The 22,670-nt window shown below is 43.3% G+C and overlaps 1 protein-coding gene across 1 annotated transcript in view; it reads right to left on the bottom strand.

Moving 5' to 3' along the window:
* Nucleotides 1–13,350, bottom strand: part of LOC114495032 (CREB binding protein) — a 157,134-nt gene extending 143,784 nt beyond the window's left edge. Inside the window, exon 1 of the mRNA XM_028510221.2 lies at nucleotides 12,666–13,350. Within this exon, the coding sequence (XP_028366022.1) occupies nucleotides 12,666–12,750 (85 nt within the window). The 5' untranslated portion in view covers nucleotides 12,751–13,350. The remainder of the gene's footprint in view (nucleotides 1–12,665) is intronic.
* Nucleotides 13,351–22,670: the final 9,320 nt, after the last annotated feature.

The raw sequence follows: 22,670 nt of genomic DNA, 5'->3' as shown, positions 1-22,670 counted from the left end.
GGAAATCTATTCACACATTAGTAAATACCTTTTTACCCCTAAAAAAGATCTAATTATCATTTATTTGTTCCCCATTTTTTAAAAATGTAATGATTCTCTAATTTATCTTCTCTCTTAAGTATCCTTTACTCTCCCTCCTTCACATCAGCAATGGCAGAGGACTCAGCTACTCCTCTTCTGAAGGCCTTTTGGGTCACCTTAATGTTTTGCAATTTCTAAATTAACTAAATTAATGAAAAGGTCTGGAGTTAATATGATTATTCTTAGAAGTCCTATCAAGTAAGAAACTGATTTCTGCTTTATCTGCTTGATGTAGAAGTTACAGATATTTGTATATCAACTAATAAGGTGGGTAATAAAAACTGGAAAACGAAACAGACCTTTGGTGTGAACTGGCTGCATGATATGCAACATAACATTAACAAAATCTCTAATATTCTTCAAGATGACATGAAATTAAAATTTTTATTTTTTCCTATTATCATTTTTTACTCCTCACCTGGGGATATGTTTATTGATTGAGAGACAGAGAGGGAAAGGGAAGGAGAGAGGGAGAGGGACAGAAAGAAACATTAATGTGGGAAAGACACATCAATTGGATGCCTCCCATACACGCCCCAACCAGAGTCAAACCCACAACCTTTTGGTGTACAGAAGATGCTCCAACCAGCTGCACCAACCGGCCAGGGCTGAAATTAATTTTTGTAAAACCTCAGTTCTTCCCATTTATACCAGATAGTGAAAACACTAAAATTATCTTTATTATTTAAGTACAGCACCAAAACATTTTGCCATTAAAAAAAGTGATTTTTAGAAAGAAGACCACTCTTTGAATATTAGTATTTCCAACAGCTCTGAGGTATTTGTCATTCCAAAATGCACTTATAGTGGAACAACATGTATAACGTGCCACTTTAGTAAGAAAGAGTACGTAGAGCATGTGCTTATATATGCATAGTACGTCACTAAATAATATACACATATTTGCCTGTGGGAAGTAGAACTGATTGACTATAGAAACAGGAGAGGGAGGATTTTCACTAAACATTCTTTTTTATATGCTTTTTGGAATTTTTAACCCTATGAATATTACCCTTTCGAAAAAAGTTTTCAAACAACTTAAACTGCTTTTCCTGGTGCCTTTTTCCTTCCACAATGGGGTGTGGGAAGAGAGAGTCAGTTGTCAACTCTCACTGCATATAGGGACTTAGATGTAAATATACATCTTGGAAAAGCTTATCCAGACTTCTCCCATTATGCTGGAAGTGATGGGTTTCTAAAATTTTGTAATTTTTTAAAGATTTTATTTATTTTTAGAGAGAGGGGGAAGGAGAGAGGGACAGAAACATCAATGTGTGGTTGTCTCTCACACGTCCCCTACTAGGGACCTGGCCTGCAACCCAGGCAGGTGCCTGACTAGGGATCAAACTGGTGGTCCTTTGGTTTGCAGTCCTGTACTCAATCCACTGAGCCACACCAGCCAGGACAATTTTTTTGTATTGTTTTTAAAGCCCTAAAAGAACAAACCGGCTCTGGCAGGGTAGGTCAGTTGGTTAGAGTGTTATCCCAACACGACGAGGTTATGGGTTCGATTCTTGGTTAGGGAACATACAAGAATCAACCAATAAATGCATAAATAAGTGGAACAACAAATCAATGTTTCTTTCTCTTTCTCCCTCTCTCTAAAATCAATAAATGAAAAAGAATGACTTGGACTCCCTGGTCTGACATTTGGAGTCTCTCCACGACTTTACCCTGCCTTTAGATGCCCCCTATAATTCATCCTACAAGAGCTCCAGTGTTCTTTCCATTAAGAAGTTTCCCTGACCATCCCACCTGAAGCATCAGTTTCTTCCCATTACAACTCTGATCTCAGTTTGCAATTAGACAGGCACTGGTTGGACTGTCTACATCACTACACAATGAGTTCCAAAAGGACAGAGCCACCACTGTTATCACCATAGCATGGCAGTATTCCACATATAGGTCTACTCAACTCCCCAGAGCAGGACCACACCAGCAGTCTGCAACTGTCAGAAGACCACACCACTTCTAAATGGTAGCCCACTGAATGTGAACCAAAAACAAAACTGGTTTTTGCAAAGACTATTACACACTTGGAAGTTTATACCTGCAGATCTTCATACTTGCTATTTATGCTGTTTCCAAACCTGGAATAGTATCCCCTCCCCACAGTCTTCCATTTATCTTCAGGTCTCAGTGCTAATGCCACTTCTTCCAAGAGGCCTTCCAATACCCTTCAGAACAGAAATTGTCCTATACCCTAACATGCATGAACCTCCCCTCCGAGGTTCTAGATAGTTGCCTCCCATGAAGGCAGACACTGAACCTGTTGTGGCCCCAATAGATTTCTAGGGCTAACAGCACATGTGACTATTACATTTACATTAACAAAATTAAGTAAAATTTAAAATTTAGTTCCTGAGTCACACTAATAATAGTCAAGTACTCAATAGCTACAAGTAGCTAGTGGTTCCAGTACTGGTCAGTGTAGATACAGGACATGTCCCTCAACACAGAAAGTTCTACTAGACAGTGCTGACTCAGAAATTATCAAGATTTCTGGCCAACGTGGCTCAGTTGGTTGGAGTGTCATCCTGTAAAACAAAAGATCATGGGTTTAATTCCTGGCCAGGGCACACGTTGTGGTTTGGTCTCTAGTCAGGGCACACATATGAGAGCCAAGTAATCAATGTTTCTCTCCCCCCTCTCTCTAAAATCAATAAGCATGTCCTCAGGTGAGGATTTTAAAAAAAAGATTATCATGAGGATACTGGCATTTCAAACAAAGAAAATGTCTAAACCCCCTCTCTTCCTGTTGGGGAAAAAAATCACTTTTTCCTTAAACTTTAAAAGATGGAGAAAGTCATTAGTGTGTGCTAAAACACTGAATTTTCTCTGGATAATTTGAATGATTTCTTCAGTTGTTTTGTTTGTCTGTTTTTTAAGAGAAGCTCAACTCTGGGCAGACTGTGCTCTTCAAACAAAAAACAGTCCTAACAATAGTAGAGGCACAACCACAACAACTCAGAAAATCTACCAATTCTTTATGCCTATTTGTTATTTTCAAGATAAAAACCCCCACAATACAGAAAGGAGCTGAACCCCTTCCTTTCAAAGCCAGTGGTAACTGAACCAAAGAGGAAATTAAATTTCACTGGTATTTCTTTTAAACCAAACCCATCACACTTACTAAACTGCATAGTGATCCCAAAGCCATTTTCTCCCGTTTTCTAAAAAGTAAAGACTATTTTTGTAATTTCGCCATACTCACTTTTCCTTTTTAAATCCTAACCTAAATCAAGTCCTTGTTCAGAAATACTAGAAAACAATTCCATTTAGACTTCAGTTTTCCAATAAAGACGGAACTCAGTGTCAAACTTTTAACTTCAAATACAGATGGAAAAGAGAGTGTCAAACTTTTACCAGTTCTGTACGATTCCTGAATCTCAGGTTCTTATTCATTCTTCTGCAAGCCAGTACTGAGACTACATGAGCCCTGGTGCTGGACGCAAAATAAGCAGGGGAGGTATTTTCTCATTTACTCAGCAAGAAAATTCCATGGATTTGGTTCTGTGTCAGATCCCTAGCCTACATCATCCCAAACCTCACTAACCTGCCCTAAGAGGTAGACGACATCTAAATTTTCCCACAATTAAACAATGAGAATAGCTGCTACAACCTGCTATAATGCAAGGAACCATAGTAGCCCCCCGTACAACGCTAATTAAAGTGAAATGAAAAATTCTAGAAGAAAAAACCCCATTTTAGAGATGAGACAACCCTCCCCTGCAACCCCGCCAAAGCTCAGATGTAAAGTCACAGGCCCCAAGTCAGAGTTTATGAGCTGGGAGTCAAGCAAGATTCAGCGTCCACTCTGAGAGGAGGCCAGGGCTCCCGCCTTACTATGACACGGCCCACGCCCCATATAAAAAGCTCTGACATTTCCTTCAACTCTGAGTCTTGGTTAGAAGGTTCTACTTTTAATCAGGTGACAGATACTCAAAATATTTTAATCCAAAGGAACTGAGTCAAGCTTATAGTCCATAATTGTTAAAGCAAGCTCCAATTATTTGATAGATTTCTATAGTTCCTGTGTGTTGTCATGCAGCTTTTAATCAAATACCAAATCCACTTTACTTAGGTATTGTACAATAGCCTCTCTACAGGCTATTATAAAGAACAGTCACTTAAGTTTTCTTGCTATTTCATTGCTTATACTAACTGCATAGTCTAATTATGTACAGGTAATACAGTTTTGATTAGGGAAAAAACCCCAAAATATCTGGGGGTAAAGGGAAGCTTTTAAATTATAAAAAGAATTTGCTTTATAAAAGAATTATACACTATTAAACAGCTACAACTATTAAGAAACACCTACTGTATACAGTAAGGCACTGGTGTTACTAGAAAGACTGGCAGATTGAGATTTTCAAACAGTAGCAGATTGGGCACCTAGAAATAAGAAAGTCACATTTAATCAAGTGAAATTTTCTGTCACCATTAGATTTTACTATTTTTAGCTATGGTTCAACTAAACATTGTTTTGATTAATGGAAATGAAACATGGGGGAATATGTCACATGGGATGCTATCCAAGTCTTTCTAAGGGTGCGGTTTAAAAAGAAAGAATTCAACTTTTAGATATAGAGTTCAAAAATAGCCTTGCTTCCCAAATTTAGAACCAGAAAATACCCTAAAAGCAGTTTTTCAAAGGCAGCAACAGTCATTCTCAAAATTGTCTAAGAACCTGGAAAACAAAAAACCACTTTTGCTTTTCTTGCACCCTCTTCCATGTCCAAACAACCCTCCACCAAATCTGAATTAATCACTTCTCTTCCAGTCAAAGTTCTGTTCTGTTCCCACTGGACCCTGTGCATGACTTCATCCCAGCCCCCCTGTCAAGTGATCACAGCCTCTAAGCGAAGATGAATATGCAAAAGCTCCCCCACCAAGCACTGGTGGAAGGCATACACTTTGGCACTAGGAATATGCTGCAGTGTAAGCATGTTCCTGAAAGTTAAGCTTAAGACAGAATAGCGCAAGTGTGGAATCCCTTCCCCCAGTTAATGCAGGGGTTGTGGACAAGCATGCCCAACCCAAGGGGCCATTAGCCGTGGAATGGAATTCTGAAGAGGGAGGCACCAGTAGGAAAATGCCTCAGAGTGAGCACGAGGAACACCAGGCGCACGTGTTGAAAACCAGAGGGCATGGCCAGGTATTTGAGAGCTTATGAGATACCATCTGGGAAAACCAGAGAAGACACAGGTGAGAACCACGAGACATCACAACCACATAGACAAAACTGTTCTGAGTGGCAAGAGTGCCTTTGCCAACAATAATGAAGAGGCATGGAAAACCAGCAGGCTCCCTAACTACCTGGCTCCTTGCTCTGGCCCAGCAGGAGAGGCCCAGGAGGCACCAGAGTCCAGGGGCACAGAGGGCCCGCCAAGCTACCCCTGGTGCATGCTTCTCTTAGCCAAGGCCCCTCACCATCCTCAAGGTCTGTCTGAGATGTTACCCCTCACTCAGACACCTAGCCCTAGGCTTCTGCACACAGGAGCATTCAGTAAACAGCGGGGGTATAAATGAAGCCCTCTTGGAGTTGCCCCTTCTGACTCATGCATTTAGCATTTGATTGTACTTGATGACTTTTGTATTCTTTTTCAAGTTCTGCCTCTGAGTCTTACCTTAACACAGTTCTAAGCTACTCGAAGACATTGATCAGAATCCTTTTGTACACTGCTACTGCCTAACAGGTACCTCAGGCTGAATTGCAATATACTCAGTAAAGAAACAGAATCACATATTCACCTGATACTTAGTCCATGAAATACAATTCAAAATTAGTAACAATTTTCTGAACATGTCACACTTGAGTTTTTGCAATTTTAGAATTTTATGGGCATTTCTTCCTATTTAAAAAAAATAGCAGTTGAAGAGGAGTGAAGGGGAGGGAATGGGACAACTGCAATAGCATAATCAATAAAATTTTTAAAAATACAGTTGAAAATGGAGGCAAAAATCAATAGTAGTGATTATATAATTCTCGGCTATATATGCACTGAACAGGCTTACACTACAACACATCTGTCTGCCCACGGCCCTGTGTGGGTATGCATACAAGGCTGCTGTTGGTTTCAGAAGCATCAACAAGCAAGTCTCTAGTCCAATCAAATTTGCACTTCTAGTGAGTTTGGACTACAGGGCACACCCACCTTCCCTAGTAAGGGCAGTGCCAGCTGTCATGCACTGAGCATTTACTTCACACCAGGCACTTTTCACACATTATCTCATTTTACCCTCAAAACCACCTTTTTGAGATGAGAATGGTTATTATTGTATCTACATTTTATAGACGAGGAAACTGAGGCTCAAGGAGCTGATGTAACTTTGACCAGGGTCATGATGCTAGCAAAGAGGGAAGGGAAAGGGATACCCACTTGGCTTGGCTCCAAAGCCAGTGCTTTCACACCCTTCGCTGTCAACACCATGGCCTGTGGTGCCACCACTAAGGACTGCCCGAACAGCCTGTAAGAGCCCCAAATAGGCCCTGCCAGAACACTCCCATGGCCAGCCAGGTTGGTCCATCAGTGAAAATGCACAGGTGCACGTATGTATCTCAATAGAAATCAGGATTAGGATAAACAGATCCTAAGATTTGTGGCAATTACCTTAAAAGCACAATCTTGTGAGAAGAAAAAATATGAGAACTTTGAAAAATAAATACTGTACATTAGTTCACTCATTCCCTCAACTATTTCTGGAGGGCCTGGCCCGTGTCGGGCACCGCTCCCAGAAACAGAAAACATGGCTATGAAAAGCTCTCACAAACTGCTGTGGAGCTGCTCACCTCCAAGTTTCACTGCAAGGTGTGGGCAGAAGATGGCAAAGGAAGAAGGAAATACTGCATGAGCCACTGGAGTCAGCGAAAAGCAAAACAAGCAAAGGAACAAAACAAACACCTTAATTTAACTCGGTTTTTGTTCAACTTACCTGACTTTAAATGAAGCAGTACATAAAAATGTTACAGAAGAACAATAGAGAGGGGCTCCCTGCACTCTTGGAAGTGGCCCCAGACTCTGCATGGCTTCCCCCTGGGGCTCACTGCTCCCCACGCTTGAGGGTCAGCAGTAAAAGTAGCCCACAGTAGGTGCTCAAAACACCTGTGTTGCTGCTATTTGACAGATCTTGTCCTCGAAGTCATCAGAGACAACTAAGACTAGGGCAACCCTGACAGCCCAGTGCTCCCAATGGCTTTTCAGAGCATTAGTCCCACACTGTATTAGGGCCCCCCAGTGTGGCCCAGGGGCCAAACTGTAGTTTTACTGGTACACAGCCACACCCATAGTTCTAGTATCAGCCAGGGCTGCTCTCACTCTAAAATGGCAGCACCGACTACATGTAACAGAGACCATAGGACCCACAAAGCCAAAAATATATCCGCTGGCCCTAAAGCCAAAAATATGTCCTCTGGACCTTTAAAGTTTGCCCAGTGATGTACAAGGAGGGACCCCCCTGCAAAAAACAGAATTTATTTATTTAAAAAACATGTATTTATTCTTACATGTTTAAACTTCAGCCACCTTCAAAGTACTCTCCATTTGATGCAATACTCCTATTGAGACTTTCTTCCACTGCTCAAAACAGTAGATTTTGATGTCTTTCAGTGCTTCTGCCATTTTTTGTTTCACCTCTTCCCCATCAGCAAAACATTTCTCTTTGAAGACTCTTTTCATTAGAGGGAAACAAACAAAAAACGTTGCTCCAAGTGAGATCAAGATTGGGTGAATAGGGAGGGTAGGGCATGTGGGTCATGCCATTTTTGGTCAAAAACTGCTGCACACTCAAGTGAGGTGTAGGCAGGTGCACTTGTAAATCACCCATCATCAAATGGGCAAAGGCAGTGAAAGAGTCTTCAAAAAAAAAAAAAATCACTGAAGCTGAATGCAGCCTCTCACAACAACGCCAGTTGGTACACGGATACAGATAGGTTCCTAGAACACTCACCTAGCAGGGGAAGCCTATACTACAAGGGACCTGCCCTCCAGAAGATAATTCTGTGGTTCTTTTGGGGGGGCCCCCCTTTATTAGATAAAAAAGGCTTGGGAATGGTGCAAACCACAGCCCCTCTCTCTAAGACTTACAGCCCATCAGTACGCAATGGTTCTGGAAAGGCCTGCACCTTAAGTTCCTTGCCTATTCCCAACCTCATCTGAGAAACACCTCTTCACATGGACTAGTTTCTTGGACTATATATAGTCAAAGTGCTGGTTTGAATAAGGTAAAGAGGCGGTGTCCTGACTAATGTTACCCTAAGAACTGAACTGGCTTCAAGCAAGCTTTCCTAATCTTGCTTTACACAAGAGGTACATTTCATCTTAACAAAGAAAAGCATACTTTAACAAAATCATTTTTAACTTTTATTTTCAAACACAATAAATAAAAATACAAAGTTGGCACTTACATAGCCCCAAGTAATAGCATACTCTGTCACACAACCACAATGACACAAATCGGAGTGGTAAAAACACTGGCTAACAATCTAAGCATCAACTTGCTACAGTAGGATTACACTTCAGTCTCTTTATAACTCATTCTCAATTATGTTTAAGAATTACAGAATGAAATCCAAACATTAAACAGGAATGATTCTCAACCTTTTGATCAACTGCCCAGGCACCTTTGTGGGATTCATACTCATTCACCATCACCCCTGAGGAATTTCAAACAGAACTACTGTTCTCACCTCTGTTATTCGAAAGCCCCTACTTTTTTAACAGGTAAAAGCAAAGCAAAGTCATGACAAGTCCTAGCCCTAGAAGTCTCTACAAACTTGCTTTTCCTTACCTAGAACTTAGTTAAGAGATAAAATAAGTCGACTGATCCTCAATTACTCACTGCAATAACCATGAAGGTGAGACTGCACAGTGTAAGCTTGGGCTGCCAGAACCAGAGGGGAGCTCCTGCCTGGAGGCCCTGGCAGGAAGAACACATTTCCCCTACTCCCCCAGAGTGGCTACAAATGTTCCCCAAAGGGACTTCATTCACTTGCTGCAGTTAGGTGACTGAAAGTTGCTAACTATTACAATCTAGGTTCGTGATTCAAGCAAATTCCACGTTTATGGATATAGATGTTTTAAATAAATATACTATGTTGACCTATTTAATGATCTAGGTTTGGTTCAGGTTTTGACCCTCTGCTACTTTGGGCAGATTACCTCTCTCAAGTATGGTTCCTCACCTAAAAGCAGCAAGAATAGTGTTTGCCCTTCCTACCTCATAGAATGCTGTGAAGACGAATCTGATGGAAAGAAAAGCATTCTGATATGTAAAGCACAGCACATTAAAAAAAAAATTATCATTTTGTTGTAAAAGGTATTTTGGTTGACAGTCATATTTACCACAAGCTTTCTTTAAATACAGTTTTCTATTGCATTCACAGGGATTCGCATTATAAAATGTAATTGCAACTGCTTAGGAGCACTTATACAGATAAAATAAATATATCTATCTTCAATTTTTATAAGACAGTCTTATTAAACTTTTTAATAAAGTCTTTGTTATATGTAAATTTGGCCTCAAGCTGACAAAAAAAAAAAAAAGCCTACTGCTTGCCTGGATATTTATTTCTCCTACACTGTTAAATCATGTATCCCTGCTGTTGAAAGACTACTATGCTGTTATAATTTCGACATATTAAATAAAGAAGTTTCCAAAACACACAACTAACTACATACTGGTAACACAAAGTCCTCCTACTTCTTATAAAGGGAGCCAAGTAAAGGAAGACTACAGTTGTAACAAAGTGTTTAATCCTTCAATGTAAAAGAAGAAAATGCTACTTCAACATCTGATACCATCAAATTCTGTGTCACTACTGAGCAGAGGTTTGGATGGGCTGGGAAGTACTGTTTTTCCTTCTTCCTCTTGCTGCCTTCCCTTGGGGTGAATTCCCTATTCATGCACCACCTCTGCAGCCTCTCCTCAGAAGCCTTTCCTGACCTCTCCTGCCTGTCTTAGGTGGCAAAGGCATTATCACCTAAAATGCTGCCTTACTTCAACTGTAGAGTGTTTTATGCACATCCACCCTCCTCCTCGACTGCAAGTGCCCATCAGGCAGCACTCTGGCTGGTAAGCTCCTCAATGGGCAGGGATTCTGTTCTTTTGGCCAACTGCCAGCCCCCAGACTCATCTAGCAGACACCAATGGTTCCACAGACCAGTTCCCACAGACATGCACTGCATTGTGACAGTCCAAATGGCTCTCTCTTGTTTCTCAGGTCACCAAGGCCTCCTCCCAATCCCTCTAACCCCTCAACTCTGCCCATGCACAGAGATCCCCTCCCTCCACAGGAGTAGGGGAACACGCCTTGCTCCAGTTGGCCCTACTTTCTCTTAGAAGGCTCAAATACACATTCCCTCACTAAAATAAGACCGAGTCTCTCAAGAATGTTACTCCCAGGTCTTCATACTTGTCATTCACATTTTCCCATCTAACCAAATGCCTTCACTCTTTTGATTGTATATAATGTTAAGTCCTTAGTTCTTTGCTTAATTTCTGTCCTTAAGATCTGTCTTAGACTAGTAGTTACAGGAGACAAGGTTGTATCTTATTTAATATACTCAGCCATCCCTTCCTTGGCCACCCACACTAATGCACCCTTCCAAGATAATGTAATATGATCAGTGTGTGAATTTTATTTTTTGGATTATTTAAATCAGAACTATTAAAAACTGACATCTTCGTTTCACATTTGGAAAAGTAAAAGAGCTGCCATACCTTACCAGGATCAAAACTGGAAAGCAAGAAGGGAAAAGTGGGCAAAAATGGAAAATCCTTTCTGATAAATTTCATTGTGATTATAGCAGCACACTAAACAGCTGACCGTCTAACTAACAGAGCTACTCTAAGGCCATCCTTTTGGCTCTATCTTGGAAAGAGCTAGATGTATATAGTAGGACAAGCCTTTTTGTTATGTTACTAATTTCTTCCTCTGTATAAAACCAGATCTACAATAACCTCATTCAACAATAGCAAAGCTGCAAAGCTACCCCAAAAGTTATCAGCCTCAGAGGACAAGCTTCAAAGCTGAACTTCCTGGTATGATCTACATTTCACACAAGACTTTTCACTCAAACATGGCAAGATTAATGAAGCAAAGGAGATCTGTTCTGCAGTAAAAGGGCATTTAAATCACAGCAGTTCCTACATTTCTGTTCAGATAGTTGATTTTACAAAATTAACATCAAACTGAACTCTTTAACAGTTTTTAGAAGTATTAGTAGAGACTTTTATATTCCATGAGACTTATTTACTCCTCCCCACTGTTCAACAAGTTCCATTTTAATTAGACGAGACTCTCCTTATACCACATTTTTAAAAATTGTTTCTCTCACATCTACATTAACGAATACTCTAGGAATTGTATTAAAACCAAAGCCACAAAATTCAGGTTTTGTTTCAACAGTAGAAAGAGATTTTTAAACCACTAGTTCAACAGAAATATGCTGGTGGTCAGTCACAGAAATATTTGCAGAAGCTGAACAGCTGTGTCTACTGCAAATCTGAAGGGACTGCCGCAGCAATGTAATTCAACTTGGACCCATTCATTATAAACTGGTTTTCAGATGCTGTTACTGCACGACTCGACTGGAGAAATGCAAGCTGCACCAGCAACAGAACTGTTCCCGAGCAGCGACAAGTTTTTACTGCAGAAGAGAGCTCTAAAAGAGGAAATACAACTAGTTCATAATACTACCGTGAACCAGCCCAGAAGAACCCTGAATTATTTAATGAATAGACAACTAAAATACTACTTTTAAGCAACCGATGTGATGATCTAAGAAAGTTTTCAAGGAACCTGTTTAATGAGAAAAAGATGATTTATTCAGCCTCCTAAAAGAATTTTTTAGAAAAATCGTCATTTCTGCATTCCTTAACATAATCTGTACGCCTCTACACTATAAAATCAACATGAGCTCAAGCAGCCCAAATGAACCTATTCAACTTTTTTTGAAGTTATACTTCTGTTAAACTAAACACACCATCGCAATTTTCAGAAGATCTTGCTAACGAAGTTTGGGGCTGTGAAAAATGCAGTGATTTAGGTGACCAAACAAGAGTTTTCAAATATACTCCAAGAAACTTCTCAGTCGTAACTTACATGCTGGCCACTGCGTTGTGAATGTCACCAATTCCGAAAACACTTGGGGTTCTCTTTCTGTTGCGCTATTTCCTTCTCTAGCTATCAAACTTACCTCTGCTGTCACCCCTCCAGAAAGCCACGCGTGTGTTGACACACGGCAGCAGGGGCATCTGCCACGCAAAATTAACAAGCTTCACTTTACTTTTTCTCCCTGGAAGTACCACTCGGTTTCCACGCGACGAGGGCTCACTAACTCCGGGAAACCCGAGTGCACCCGGGCAGGAGCCCCCCACTCGGGCCCCACGACAGTCTCCCCACAAACTTCCCCTCTCCCGCGGGGCTCAGGGGGAAGAGGCTGCGCCGGCTGCCGCTTGGGGGAGCGGGGGGCTGCGCAGGCCCACGGCCGAGTTCAGTTCTCCAGGGGGCACTCACCTTCGGGGGTGGGGTGTGACAGCGACCCCAGAGGCCCCTGCCCCCCGTCTCGCCCCCTCCTCACCTGTGCTGTCATTCGCCGAGAAGCCAGGCGAGCTGAGTTTGGCTCGTTTGGGGTTAGGTGGTCCGTCCAGCAAGTTCTCGGCCATTTTCACCTGCTCGCGGAATCAGCCCCGAGAGCGGACGGCGGGGCCGGCGATGGCTCCGGAACGGGGGTCGGCGCCGGCCTTGGCCGGCTACGAGCGGAGAGGAGCGAGCGCGAGCGGAGAGCAGCGAGCGAACGCCGAGGGAGAGGGAGGGCGCTGGGCGCAGGGCCGGGTGGGGGAGGCGGCGGCCAAATCTCAGCCACAGCAACAGCGCCCCGCAGCGCTCACCGCCCGCCCCCGGCCGCTGCCACCGCCGCCGCCGCCGGCCGCGGCCCCCTCATCCCCTGCCCGCCTCCCGAGCGCGACACTCCGCGGCGGGGGCGCCCAGGCGGCCTGGCCGCCCCCCGGGGCCCGGCTGGTAGCGACGGCGCCCGGCCGGCCGGCTTAGGCAGTCCCCAGGAACATGGTGCCGTCGCCGCGCCGCCGCCTCGCTACCACCCCCCCCCGCGCCCCACTTAATTAATTCGCTCGCGGCCCGACGACCTGGGGGCTCCGGGCTCCACTCCCCGCCCGCGGCCCGCCGCTGCCGCCGTAAGGAAAAACAATGCGCGAAGCGGAGCCGCCGCCGCCGCGCCCCCCCCACCCCCCGTTCCGCCGCCGCCGCCGCCGCCGCCGCGGCTCCGGGAGGCCGAGCAGAGAGGGGAGCGGGGCCGCCGGAGCGGGCGCCGAGGGCCGGGCGGAGCGGGACGGCCGGGCGGAGCGGGGTGCGCGGGCAGTTGTAGGGCCCGGGACCGGCGGGGCCGAGTAGATCGCGCTCGAAGCCCCGGTCGGGTCCGCGACAAGATGGCGGCTGTTGATTCCTCAATTAAAAAAAAAAAGAAAGTTTTTTTTCTTCTCTTTCCAGAGCCTGAACGGGGAGGGGGAGGGGGCGGGGCACGCCGGTGCGTCACCCCCCGCGGCGTCACCACGCACAGCCCCCGCTCCGCCCCCTCCACCTGCGCCGACCGTGGCGGAAAGAACCGAACGCGCTCGGGCGGAAGGGCCGAAGGCTCTGCCGCGGTGTGTGAGGCGGCAGCGCGGCGGAGCGCCTAGCTGCAGGGCGGCGGCTGGGCCTACGGGACCCCCGGCGCCTGGCCGGGCCGCCAGTTTTGTTCAGACCACTGCTGGGCTGCGGACGGTCGAGAGCTGGAGGCGGCAGCTTGGCCACGGACCTGACCCCCGGGCGCGCAGCCGGCGCCGGCCGGGCCCCTCTGTTCATCTGGGGAGACTGCCCGGTCCTGGCAACTCACTTCCCTGCCGCTAACGTCAGGGGGGACCCGAACGAGGCCTAGTCACTTTCCCTTGCCGGATGCCCCTGGTCTGCCTGCGAACTTGTGCAGATGAGAAAACAGGCAATGAGCGGCAGGGCTGGGATTCGAACAACCCTCACCCCTAAAGTGAAGTGAGGCGGATGAAAAACTCCTGAGTCCCTGTTCCCGTGCCCAAGGCGACAGGATCCTCAGAGCTGACACCCTCACCTAGGGGAGGTGGTGGGCGCTGCCCCACCCTAGGCTAGGGCGCAGCCAGCTGCGCCTAGCCCAGAAGACCCCTTACGTCGGGGCTTAGGGCCCCAACAACAATTTGGGAACTCCATAGGTGCTCAGGAGGGCCTTCAAGGTCCCAGGGAGACGGGCTTGTGTGGCCACTCCCCGCAGGACAATACCACAAAAACCTAAAGTGTTTGCATCTCAGTTTTAATCTGCTCCTCAAAACTTGTGGTCGCCTCATCCCGAAGTCCTTATCTGAAAGGTATCACCAACAACAACGGTTTCCTAAGCCAGGAACCTTTGAGTCAGCGCGGACTCCTCCCTCCCTCTCCACCCACCATGAATTCAGTCTCCCCACGTCCTTTACCTGGGCAAATGGCTCTTCCTCCCCATCCCAGTGCCCCAGAGTCGTCCAGCATCACCTGGTGACTGCGGTGAAAGCTTAGCACTTAATGTCTTTTGCACTCCACATTTCTCCCCAGGGAGCACCACAGTTAACTTCCTGGGAAAAGAGGGAAAGAATGGTTTAAAACAAATAGCTGCTGCTACACGTGGGGAAATAAATATTATATATATATATATATATATATATATATGCTTTATTTTTCCTCTTTTTTAAATAATTTTTTTGGATTTTATTTCTTCATTTTTAGAGAAAGTGGAAGAGAGGGAGAGAAACATCAATGTGTTCGAGAGTCATCCATTGTTTGCCTCTCACATGCCCCCAACAGGGTCCTGGCCCACAACCCAGGCAGGTACCCCAACCAGGAATCCAACCAGCGACCTCGGTTCACAGGCCAACACTCAATCCACTGGGCTACACCAGCCAGAGCTAACCGCCTTTAAAAAACATGTACAGTCAGTTTAAAATACAAGGAGAGGCAAAAAATAGGTTTACAGTTGTGAATATGTGAATCATACAGTTTATTCTTATATTATTTATCAAGTTATTATTTTCCATATGAACAACTGTAAACCTACTTTTTCCCCACTCTGTGTGTGTATATAATGTATATATTTGTGTATGTGTATATACCTATATATCAGAAGAGATTGTTTTCCAGTGTCAAGACTGAGTGACCTTTTTCCTTTTTTCTAATTACATTGCACAAAATCTTGTGCTGCCCCCACCCCTTTCTTGTGTCTGTCTCTTCAACTTTCCATCCCTCATTTCACCATCACCTCCTCACACCCACTAAGCCACCAGGAAATTCTCATCATTCAGGCCTTTTTATACAGGGTCTGACACAAATAACATCCCTTTCTTATGGGCTGATAATCTATACCAAGTCTTTTATTACAAAATCATAAGCATGTAATTCTTTAACATAACAATATCACACTCAAGCACACTATATGACATTTCAGGTGAAATGTTCAAATTGAGGTCCATCTCGTGCAAGACATTCACATACCCTACCAACTGCGCTCAATGGCGTTACTTCTGCTGGACCCTGTACTCTTGCAAATGCTATTCTCTATGCTGAGAAAACATATGCCTGGCAAACCCCAACTCCAAGACCCAGTTCAGATGTCATCTACTCCAGGAAGCCCCCCTAGCCCACTTGAAGACTACCACAGCACTCTGGGAATACCTCTGTGAGGGCACATCTCACACTGTGTCATTACTTTTTTTATCCATCAAATATTCCCTGTGATTCTCTTGAGGTCACTGCCACTTTGCTAATCTTTTGGGCAAAGAATAAAGAAATAAATTCCTATATATTCAAGGAGGCCAAATAGCAAGTCCTGGAAACCATAAACAGAAGTATGCAATAAGTCAATTTGCACAGCAAGGCAGGAAGTGTAGAGAGTCACAGTGACACAGGGCTGGCAGCACCCTGTATCAGAATGTGGCCTGTGTGTCCCTCTTACTATGAATTTGTGAGCTCCTTGAGGGCACAGACCATGTCTTAACTATAGTACAGTACCCTTTAAGAAGTAGGTTTGTAAAATTTGATGAATGAGCACTGTCAGGTCCTCCTCAGTCCTGGAGGCCTCCAGGCCCTAAGAAGTGTGGGCCCCAGCCCAAGGCAGCTCCAGACTACTACCCCACAGATGGGACACGTCAGGTCACTGAGAAGCCTCAGCCAGGGCTTGCCTTGGTTCAGTAGTGTCACTATCTGGCCCTTGGGGCCCTCAGTAAATGGTTTGCACAGCCGTGTGCACATGAGCTCACACCCCCCCCTCCCTTCCCCGTCAGTGGGCAGCTATGGCATGGGTCATGCTCCATTTTACAGAGGGGGAAACTGAGGGGACCCAGTCCCAATGACTCAGAGGTAAATGACCTGAACATATCAGGGCCAGGCCAAAAACACAGGTCTTCAAACTCAAACCCCATGTTCCTCCTGCCTAACCATGCTGAGCACTAAAACATACCTGCTCTGCAGTCCCTTTTTCTACCATATTTGTATCACTTGGATCAATTCTGATAGTTCCTGATATCTGCTTTTCTCTTTTCTATTTCTTTTCCCCTTGGTCTGATTCTCATTCAAGAACACTGTGCTCAGACATTGATGGGGGCATAGCAAGGAAGGAGGTATGGTTCCTGCCTGCATACACTTAGCTGGGGATCAAGGTCGACACAGATGAAAGGGATTCAACACCGTTGAGTGCCTCCTGTGTGCCGTGCCACTGCTGCATGCTGTACTTGGATCAGCATTTCCCACAATCCTGGAAGGAAATATCACTGTCCTTATTTTATAGATGAGAAAATAAGGCCCAGAGGAAAGCAAGTCATTCAGTCAGTAAGGGGCTCAACTGGGCTGCAAACCTAAGGCTAGCTGCTTTTTCCAGACCTCACCCTCTCCAGCCTCAGAGGTCAAAGAATCCTCAATTACAGAGTGCTTAGGGGCAGAGACAATGAAGTGAAGAGGAACAAGAGGTAGAAATAAATCGGGAAATATTTCCTTGGAAAAGTTCATTTGAATCCATCAGCTGATAAACATAATGTCTTGTGTCCACACAATGGAATATTATTCAGTCACACAAGGAATTTAGTATGTACTAATACATGCTACAATGTGGATGAACCTTGAAAACGTTATGCTCAGGGAAAGAAGCCAGTCACCAAAGACCTTGTATGATTCCATTTATATGAAATGTCCAAAATAGGCAAACCCATAGAGGCAGAAAGTAGAGCAGCAGTTGCAATGGGCTGGGGAGAGGCAGAAGATAGTGGATAGTAGCTCAGGATTATGGGGTTTCTGTTTGGGGTGATGAACCATTATAACATTAATGGTGATGATAGCTGCATAACTCTGAACATAATAAACACCATTGAAATGTACATTTTGAATGGGTGAATTTTATCTCAATAAAGCTTGTTTTTAACAGTTGATTTAGAAAGCAGGAAGAGAGACCAGGAATGACAGAGGGAGCCCCTGTCTTCCTGCCAGCAGAAGGAAACAAGTCAGGGGCCTAGCTGGGAGAGCACACAGGGATCTGCTTAGTGGCACAAAGAGGAAGGGTCCAGGAGGGGTGGATCTGATGTGATTGGGATTTCCCAACTTGGGGGCTGAGGGATGAATTGGCACGTACAAAACAGAGACGGAGATTCACAGGCTGAACTGGTAAGAGAGGAAATCGAGAAGGGAGAGACTTTCCTAGAAAGCTCCAATTGCATAACCAGCCGCCTGCTGCCTTGGGCCCAGTGGACACCTTTCATTCAGTGGGCCTCAACTCTTTCCCCACACACCAGCTCCCCTTTACCCCAGTGCTCTGCATCCCATACACACCCCCTTCTCTCTTCTGTGGCCCAACTTCCCACCACTCTTCTCCTGAACCTTTAATCTCTTACCCCTCCCCCAGGGGCTTCTTCTCAATAAACAGTCTCCACAGTTAACCCTGACACACTGCTCCATCTTCTCCATTCCCAGCCAAGCTGCTTCCCCAAGTTGTCTACATTAGCCCAATTTGTTTCCTCTTTTCCCATTCATTGCTTTTCTTTTTACTCAGGAAAATCTCAAACAAGTTGTAGAAAATAATACATAGACACTTGTGTCTATGTATTATTAAGGTAGGCAATGTTAATATTCTGTCACATTAACTTCAGATCTTTATTTTTCTCATTAAAGAAATAACATGTCTGAGATAGAGCTGAAGCCACCCCCCTTTTCCTGCCTTGCTTCCCAAAGTCGCCACTTTCCTGAAGTTCATGTATATCGTTACCATATAGATGTGTATTTTTGTTAAGTCAAACTATATTAAACTGCCAATACTTGACTGGTTTTTATCCCATCCAACATAACAACCATTGCATGTTGTATAGACTCTGATTTCAATAAGTTAAAATAATGAGACAACTGGAAATTGAAACATTGACTGGTATGGAATGGTAAGAAATTATTGTTAATTTGATTAGGTATGATAATATCATTATATATATTATATATTATATATTTTCAAATAGGCCTTATATTTTAGAAGCATAGACTGAGGTATTTATAGATGGGATAATGTGATGCTTGGGAGGAGTAGATGGGAAAACAGATGAAACCAGACTGGCCAGGAATTGATGGTTATGAAACCTGAGTCATGGGCATATGAAGATTCACTATATGATTGGGCATACTTTGTGTATTTTCAAACTCCCCACAACAACACGTTTTTAAACTGTTGAAATATGAGTCTTTCCCCCCACGAACATGATTTGGCTATTCATTTATTTATATTTTATTCTATCTTATAATGAAGTTTCATAGTTTTTTCCACAAGGTCCTACACAGCTTTGGCTGATCTGATAAGTTTGCTAAAGCTCTCTTATTAGTTCCAACACTAATAATTTTTCTCTAGAATCATTTGGATTTTCTATGTAGACAATCAGATCATGTGTTAAAAAATAAAAGAATGAAATTTTTGTTTCTTCTTTCCAATATTCATAATTTCCATTTCTTTGTCTTATTATACACTACTGGCTAGAATCTCTAGAATAATGTTGAATACAAGTAGTGATGGATGCATCTATGTCTTATTACTGACTTGAGTAAGAATGAGGGTTTTTGTAGGTTTATTCATTCATTCCACAAATATTAATTGAGAACCTATGATGTGCCAGGCACTGAACTAGGCACTTAAGATACAATGGTGAACAAAACAAAGGTCCCTGCCCTCACAGCCTTACATTCTAGCAGGCAGAGAGAGAAGATGAATGTAATCAATGAGTAAAGCTCCAGTATATGTGAAAAGGTGATAAGTACTATGCAGAAAAGGAATACAGTAGGTTAAGGAGGATTCAGAGTATCAGTACAGAGACAGGTGCAGTTTTAAATATGGTGATAGAATCAGTCAATCTTTGCTTAGAAAATAATATTGGAGCAAAGACGTGAAGGTCGAAAGTTGTGGTGTGTGTGAATTTCTGGAAAAGAGCTCTCCAGGGGCAGGGCTCAGTTAGCTAGCATATGACCCTGCAGCACTAATGTCGTTGGCTGTTTGAAGATGAGAAAAAAGGCAAGTGAGGTTGGAGTGGCTGGGCAGGCAAGGGAGAAGGAGGTGAGGTGACAGAGGAAATGAATGAGGGTGGGAGCTGATGGTGGAGGTGTTGACTCTATTCTTGGATCTCCTCCTGTTTTTTGATTTTATTTTAAAAAATCTCATTCTGTATAGCATCTGACTTCAACAATATTTAGATCCTCTGGGGACCTTCAATCCAGAATGGACTGTCCCTTTCCATTGTTCATTATCCCCTTAGGCTCCCCTTTTCCTTTTCTACCCAGCTTAGATTCCACGGTCAGCTGTCACTAACACTGTCCTGCACACACGCTCCCTCTTCCTCACTCACGTTATTGTACTTGTTTGATTGATGAAACCACCACCAGAGTAACTCTAGCCTCCTGCCCACTTTTCATTTGCACCTGAGTTGCACTTGGCTGGGAAAAAAATCATGCGACAGACTGGTGTTGCTTTAATTAGTGATCACAATCTTGAATGCATGCTTACTGCCACTGGACAATCATACTGTAATCCCAGAGTCTTTCACTCTCCCACTTTCCTCCCCTCAAAACTCTAACACCTCCTTCCCCATCCTTACCCTCAGCTGATGACTTCTTACCACTTTGTTGAGAAAATTTAACCCATTTCACAAGAACTTCTTGGCACATATGCCCCAGGTCACATTCACCCACAAACTTGCATTAGTGCCTGTATACCTATCAGCCTTCTTGCTGGTGCTGATACCTGAAGTCAATTTCTCCACTTCTGAACTCTCAAGATCCATCTTCCTTTTTGCCTGCTCAAGTTCATATGTCCAAAAACTCTGACCTATGTCATCAATTTCCCCGTCCACTAGATCATTCCCTTCTGCATATAACTATGCTCTTATTTTTCCCATTTAAAAAAAGAAAGGGAAAACCCTTCTCTTAACCTCATTTTCCATCACTTACTACCCAGGTCTCAGCTGCATTTTGCTGCAAAACTCCTCTTAAGAATTGTTCATACAAGTAGTCTCCTATTTCTTTCCTCCAATTTTCTTTCTTTAATTCCAGGTACCCATCCCCCTTTCTATGTGGTTGTCCTTTTACTTCAACACGCATTAATAGATCTCATCTAATAATATTATTATTTAAATAGTCAATTGTTTTTATAGTGAATTAGAGAGAGAAACAAGATCTTTTATGTTTATCCTCTTGTTTACTATTTTCAGTGCTCTTCATTTCTTCCCGTAGATCTGGGTTCCCATTGAGAATCATTTGCTTGAAGCCTGAAGGATATCCTTTCAGCATTTCTTAACGTTTGCAGGTCTACTGGCAACAAAGTCTCTCAGCTTTTGTTGATTTGAAAATGAACTTCTTTCACAACTTTAATTTTTGAAGGGCATTTTTATGGAGACACGATTTAGGGCTGGTGGGTTTTTTTCTCTTTCAGCACTTTAAAGATATCTTTGCATACGCTTGCATAGTACTTGGGCCTCCATTATTGCTAATAAGTCATTAAGCAGGCATTCAGAGTGCTGTTTCCAAATATGTAATGTGTCTTTGTTGTCTTGATGTTTTACAGATTTTTAGATTTCTCGTTGGCGTTCGGCAGTGTGACTATAATGAGCTAGGTGTAGTTCTCCAGTCATTTATTTCTGCTTGGGATAAATATAAATTTATTCTTGTAAAATGATGTTTGTCATCAAACCTGGAAAATTTTCCACTATTATTTTCTTAATTTTTTCTGCCTCTATATGATTCTGTCCTATTTCTGGGATTCCAATTATATGGATGTTCAATTGCTTGATATTGTTCCGGAAGCTTTGTTCATTTTTCTTCAATCTTTTTCTCTCTGTTATTCAGAGTGAATAATTTCTGTGATGTGTCTTCAAGTTTACTCACCCTTCTGCCATATTATATCTGCCACTTCAGTTATTTTATTTCTCAGTTCTAAAACCTCCATTTGGTTCTCTTTTATATTTTTAGTTTCTCTGGTGAAATTCTTTATCGGTTCACTCTTAAAGTCCAGATTTTCTTTTAATTCATTGAACTCATTTTTCTTTAAAAATATACGCATAATGGCTGCTTGAAAATATTTGCCTGAGCCCTGGCTGCTGTGGCTTAGTTGGCTGGAGCATCATCCTGTAGACTGAGCAGTTGCATGTTTGGTTCCCAGTTAGAACACACACCCAGGTTGCAGGTTTGATCCCCAATCAGGCATGTATGAGAAGGCAACCAATCAATGTTCTGTCTCACATTGATGTTTCTCTTTCTCTCTATCTCTCTCTAAAAGCAATGAGAAAATGTCATTGGGTGAGGATAGAAGAAAATTTGTCTGCTAAGCCCAATGCCTGGGCTATCTTTTGTTTAGTTCCTATTGACTACTTTTTTCCTTTACTTTGGATCATGTTTTCGTGTGTGTGTGTGTGTGTGTGTGTGTGTGTAGCAACTTTTGATTGAAGAATAGATATTGTTTCAACACATTGTAGAGATGATGGATTTTGTTATTTTCCTCTGAAAAGTATTTATTCTTATTCTATCAGACAGTTCTACTACTGGCTGATCACTTGAACTTCTATAGGCTTGTTTTCGTACTTGTTAATGTAGATTTGTAGAAGAAACTCAGGCATTTTTCTAGCCCCTCTGACCTGATAGCACTCAACCTTCAAACTCTGCCTCTGCTGTGGGTCTTTTTGTGGTTTCGTGTTATATTTTGTTAGAATGAGTCTAGAATACCATCTTATTCTAGGCCAGAGTTTGTCAAACTACAACCTGTGGGTCAAATTCTCCCATCTTCACCTGTTTTTTGTTAATTAAGTTTTATTGGAGCACAACTGTATCCATTCATTATACAATGTCTGTGCCTGCTTTCCCACTACAACAGCACAGTTGAGGAGCTGTAGCAGAGATCAGATAGCCCACAAAGCTTAAAATGTTCAGTATCTTCCCCTTTTCAGAAGAAGTTTGCTAATACCTGCTCTAGGGCACGGTTCTTACTGCTAAGGCCTATGTCTCAGCTGGATGCCAGGAGTCTTGATGAGATGTA

This window comes from Phyllostomus discolor, chromosome 3 (assembly GCF_004126475.2).
Source record: "Phyllostomus discolor isolate MPI-MPIP mPhyDis1 chromosome 3, mPhyDis1.pri.v3, whole genome shotgun sequence".
Taxonomy (NCBI): domain Eukaryota; kingdom Metazoa; phylum Chordata; class Mammalia; order Chiroptera; family Phyllostomidae; genus Phyllostomus; species Phyllostomus discolor.
Note: the sequence above shows the minus strand (reverse complement) of the source record. Positions and strands in the feature narration are given on the sequence as shown.